The 4974-nt window shown below is 44.3% G+C and overlaps 1 protein-coding gene across 1 annotated transcript in view; it reads left to right on the top strand.

Moving 5' to 3' along the window:
- Positions 1 to 4638, top strand: part of LOC310803292 (inositol hexakisphosphate kinase 2-like) — a 7571-nt gene extending 2933 nt beyond the window's left edge. Inside the window, exons 2-5 of the mRNA XM_083668021.1 lie at positions 136 to 373; positions 2121 to 2299; positions 2683 to 2858; positions 3126 to 4638. Of these exons, the coding sequence (XP_083524147.1) occupies positions 136 to 373; positions 2121 to 2299; positions 2683 to 2858; positions 3126 to 3773 (1241 nt within the window). The 3' untranslated portion in view covers positions 3774 to 4638. The remainder of the gene's footprint in view (positions 1 to 135; positions 374 to 2120; positions 2300 to 2682; positions 2859 to 3125) is intronic.
- The last annotated feature ends 336 nt before the right edge of the window (positions 4639 to 4974 follow it).

A 4974-nucleotide genomic window follows, 5' to 3' on the forward strand; every position in this document is an offset into this window, starting at 1 on the left:
CTCTGCTTTTTAATATTTTCTACAGGGAAATTGAATATTTCATCAAGAGAGCTAAAACACAAATTGCAGTGCTGATCCATGATACCGATGTCTTACGTATGTCTTTCTACTTCTCTCTCTCTCCGTTTCTCTCAGGTGAGGTATCAGTGAGTTTCGAGGAGGATGAGGACGGGAACTTGTGCCTCATAGCATACCCCCTGCACAGTGACAATGGGGTGGAGGACCTAGAGAACAAGGACCCCTCGGCCGACTGCGAGCCCAAGAGTAAGATGCACAAGTGGGGCAACAAGAAGCCGTCAGCCCTGCTTCTGGACAATGACAACTACAGCAAGGAGAGCTGGGTCCGACACTCCCGCAAGGACAAGGACAAGAGGTGAGAGGAGACAAACATAGACACACTTATACAGAGATACATAGATAGACACCCATATAAACATAGACACACTTATACAGAGATACATAGATACACCCATATAAACATAGACACACTTATACAGAGATACATAGATACACCCATATAAACATAGACACACTTATACAGAGATACATAGATACACCCATATAAACATAGACACACTTATACAGAGATACATAGATACACCCATATAAACATAGACACACTTATACAGAGATACATAGATACACCCATATAAACATAGACACACTTATACAGAGATACATAGATACACCCATATAAACATAGACACACTTATACAGAGATACATAGATAGACACCCATATAAACATAGACACACTTATACAGAGATACATAGATAGACACCCATATAAACATAGACACCCATATAAACATAGACACCCATATAAACATAGACACCCATATAAACATAGACACACTTATACAGAGATACATAGATAGACACCCATATAAACATAGACACCCATATAAACATAGACACCCATATAAACATAGATACACCAATATAAACATAGACACCCATATAAACATAGATACACCCATATAAACATAGACACCCATATAAACATAGATACACCCATATAGAGAAGTACAGATGCACTCATACTAGCATGTGCACAAATACTATACTGTAGCCCACCATATCTATGATCAGGGTATATAACCCTATATTAATAATATATAATATATATATTTCAGTCAGGTATAATGTTTGCTCAACAGCCCAGCTACAGTACATCACGAGCGTGAGCATAGACGTAGTAAAGCATAGACGTAGTAAAGCATAGACGTTGCGTAGCTCCTGTAGCAATAGCCAAAAATTAGGTTAGGTTTCTATTTTTGCTCAACGCCTCAAATGATTTCAATGCTTTTTGGACATTTCACTCACATATTCACTCAGCTTCATAGTATGGTCATATAATAGAAACATTGATAATAGTACACACATTCAATAGTGGTAACTGTATGACTAATAGAAATACAGTCCTCGTTTATATTTGGAGGTAGAGGACAAACCCCAACTCAAAGATATTCAGATTTGACAGGACTCTCAACATAAAACAACAAGTTCAACGACAGGAACCGATACATTTAAAGTTCGTTGCAGAAACAGACTAGGAGGGATAATTATTCTGCATCCACACTGAAACTGTTCACGTTTTTTGTGTAGCAGGTTAAATGACTGTGCTGACGTGTACGTTCATGTTTGTGTACGCTGCATCCCTGTGTACATCCCGGTACAGCACCTATGTAAAAGCAGCACTGAATTCTGTCCCCAGCGCCCTTGTCTCCACTCTCAGTCATGACTAGGCGTCTGCTTTAAATTAGATTGACATGTGAGGAGCTGAGGAGTGGGGGCAACCTGAGTCCCGTTAAGACAATCCACCCACTGAGGTGGGGAAGGTGCATTTGTTCTCTCTCAGTTCTAACACTGACGACACACACACACACACATTGGCACACTGACCACGCTGACCTAGACACACAGACAAACACACACATAGCACTAGGTTATATACAACCCACCTGTAAAGGAACACTTCATAATGCACTACTGTACTAGACATGACATCAATTGATATGCATGCTGTATCTCCAGTTTTTTAGACTGCATTGATCCATTGTACTACACTTGTACTCCTTCCTGACTCCTCTCTCTCTCCCCCCTCTCTCTCTCCCACAGTCATAAGCGTGTGGAGGATATGGAGCTGGAGTGGCTGCAGAAGGCAGAAGTGTCGAACTTCAGTCTGGAGAGCGGTAACAGCACTGTGCCCCAGCTCAAACACAACCCCTGGAGCCTCAAGTGTCACCAGCAGCACCTGCAGAGGATGAAGGAGAATGCAAAGCATCGTAACCAGTACAGTATCCTTTCACTGGAGAAAAACACGGCTCTTTAAAGCAGCCCTGGCGCACTGGCTCTGGAAATAAGGCTATTTTATCCAAAGCACCCAACAAGCTTACAGCTAATCCTCTCATGCAACTGTATGGTACTTTAGTAGTGAAGAAAAGTGTGGAAAGAGACCCTAACCCGATCTGCTATATTAAAGTAATAAGTTATGATAAATGTATGTCTGGTCTGTGCATTAAATTATTGAAGGCTGATTGGAATACAGGTCTTGGTAATATACAGTATTAGTACACATTTTTGTGCACAACCAGGACCATTGAGTCAGGATATAGCAAGACTTTTGTAGTCCACAGTCCCTCTGGTGGTTAAATACCCTTGACTCAGAGCCTCTTCCCAGAATTCATCCTGCTGGAGAACCTGACGTGGCGCCACAACATGCCATGCGTGCTGGACCTGAAGATGGGCACACGCCAGCACGGAGACGACGCCTCAGAGGAGAAGAAGGCCTTGCAGATCCACAAGTGCCAGCAGAGCACCTCCGCCTCCATAGGAGTCCGCCTCTGTGGCATGCAGGTGGGCACGGTGTCGATGTATGCACACAGATGGGTATTGCTTATGGATTTAGGGTCACATGGTGGATTGAGATTAGTGGATTGTTAGCAAGGTTTGAACGAAGGCAGAAGGCATAGTAAGGGGTAAGGATGGAGAAGATTTGGGGAAGAGGGTATACTGTGGTAAGTTTAGGACCATATCTCAGTATCAGTTCAGAATGACAGGCCCTTAATAGAGGAAAGCAACATTATGTTCTAACCCCCCCCCCCCCTCTCTTCTCCCTCCCAGGTGTACCAGTCAGACTCGGGCCAGCTGACATTCATGAACAAGTACCACGGCCGTAAGCTGACCCTTCCAGGCTTCAAGGAGGCCTTGTTCCAGTTCTTCCACGACGGACTGCGACTGCGGCTCGAGCTGATCTCCCCGGTCCTCCGCAGGCTCCGAGACATGCAGGCCGCCCTGGAGGACTGCGAGTCGTACCGCTTCTACTCCAGCTCCCTCCTCATCATCTACGACGGAGAGCCCCCCCCCCGCACACGCACGCACAGGGGCCCCGAAGACAGGCTGTCTGAGGAGGAGGAGGAGGAGGAGGATGAGGAAGAGGAGGAGGTTGAGGAGGAAGTTGAGGAGGAGGAAGAAGAGGCGGGGGCGTTTGGCTTTCCCCACAGCTCTGCGTCGTCCAGTGTCATTAGTAGCAACAGTTGCTCCAGCAGCAATAGCGGTAGCACTGGCGGTGCCACCAGTATAGGGCGTCACGCTCCCCACCCAGACACAGGCCCCGCGGTGGATGTCAGGATGATAGACTTTGCCCACACCACATGCCGCCATTATGGGGAGGACAGCGTGGTGCATGAGGGTCAGGACAGCGGCTACATCTTTGGCCTTCAGAACCTCATCACCATCATCTCCCAGCTGGAGGACCACAGCACAGACTAGAGCTACTGAATACACACACACACAGACTCTCTCTCTCTCTCTCTTTATGACCCATGGAAGAAACCGCTAACTGGACTACAGAGGATGCTTAGGGAGGACTTGGGGACATGTTTTGCTCTCCCTCCTACCCAGGACATTGGACATTGCTGTAGCCAGTCTTTCCACAAGTCTCCTTGTTTCTGTTGTTGGTGCTTCTCTTGGTGTTTCTGTTTCTGTATCCATAGGGGATAAAATGGGTTAAAGAGATGTTTGTTATCTTCTGTTTACTTGACTCAGTGATTTGTTGCCCTCATGTGTTCTTATTCTGTTACAATGTTGAGTTTTCTGGAAAAATAAAAGGTTTGACAATAGGTCCAAGACAGCAAGGATGGATTCCAGTTGTCCTACTAACAAGGTGGCAGCAACACACACACACACACATTCACCAACACACATTTACTGATGCTCATTTGTGCTACTAATGGAATAGGTCTTCCTGAGACAGCAATAGGTGTGCCTGTGTGAGAGTAAAGTTGAGGAAAGGCAAAAGGATGTTGCACCTTTCGTTCTTCTTCTCTAGCAATTATTTTTGCCATCCCTCCTTCCCCGTCCCTCCTCAAAGAGATTATATTCAGATACATGTAGGTATTAGAAACATACAGAGGCTATATAGATATTTATTTATTTGACATGTTTCTTATATAACTAAAACATTAAAAAGAATGTGAATGGAGATACAAAGACTACATTCCATATTATCAATGTTATAATAATAATATTATTAATGAATATTGTTATTTGACATCTGTTCAGATACCTCTATCTTGTTTATCTGTGTTGTCACAGTTTGTTGGAGGAGAAATAAAGACCTTTTGTTTGTGGTAAATGGCCTGCTCTGTTTATTTGTACTCTTAGCTGCTGTAGATAGACAGTGAAACAGGAATGATAGTACTGTACTTATTAAAATGAGGCTACAGCTAAATTCTCTGGAAGTTGGAAAAGTTTGTGTGAATGTGAGGGAAAAACCACTGTGTGGTGTGTGTGTGCATGTGTGTGTGTGTGTGTGTGTGCGTGTGTGTGTGTGTGTGTGTGTGTGTGTGTGTGTGTGTGTGTGTGTGCACCTGCGTGCAAGAGGGAGAATAAGAAGAGGGGGAATGACTGTTCTGAGTGCCAGCTCATTAATGAAGAATGTATTCATCCATGATTAGCTTGGAAAGTATGA

Source organism: Argentina silus, assembly GCF_951799395.1.
Source record: "Argentina silus genome assembly, chromosome: 4".
Lineage (NCBI taxonomy): Eukaryota > Metazoa > Chordata > Actinopteri > Argentiniformes > Argentinidae > Argentina > Argentina silus.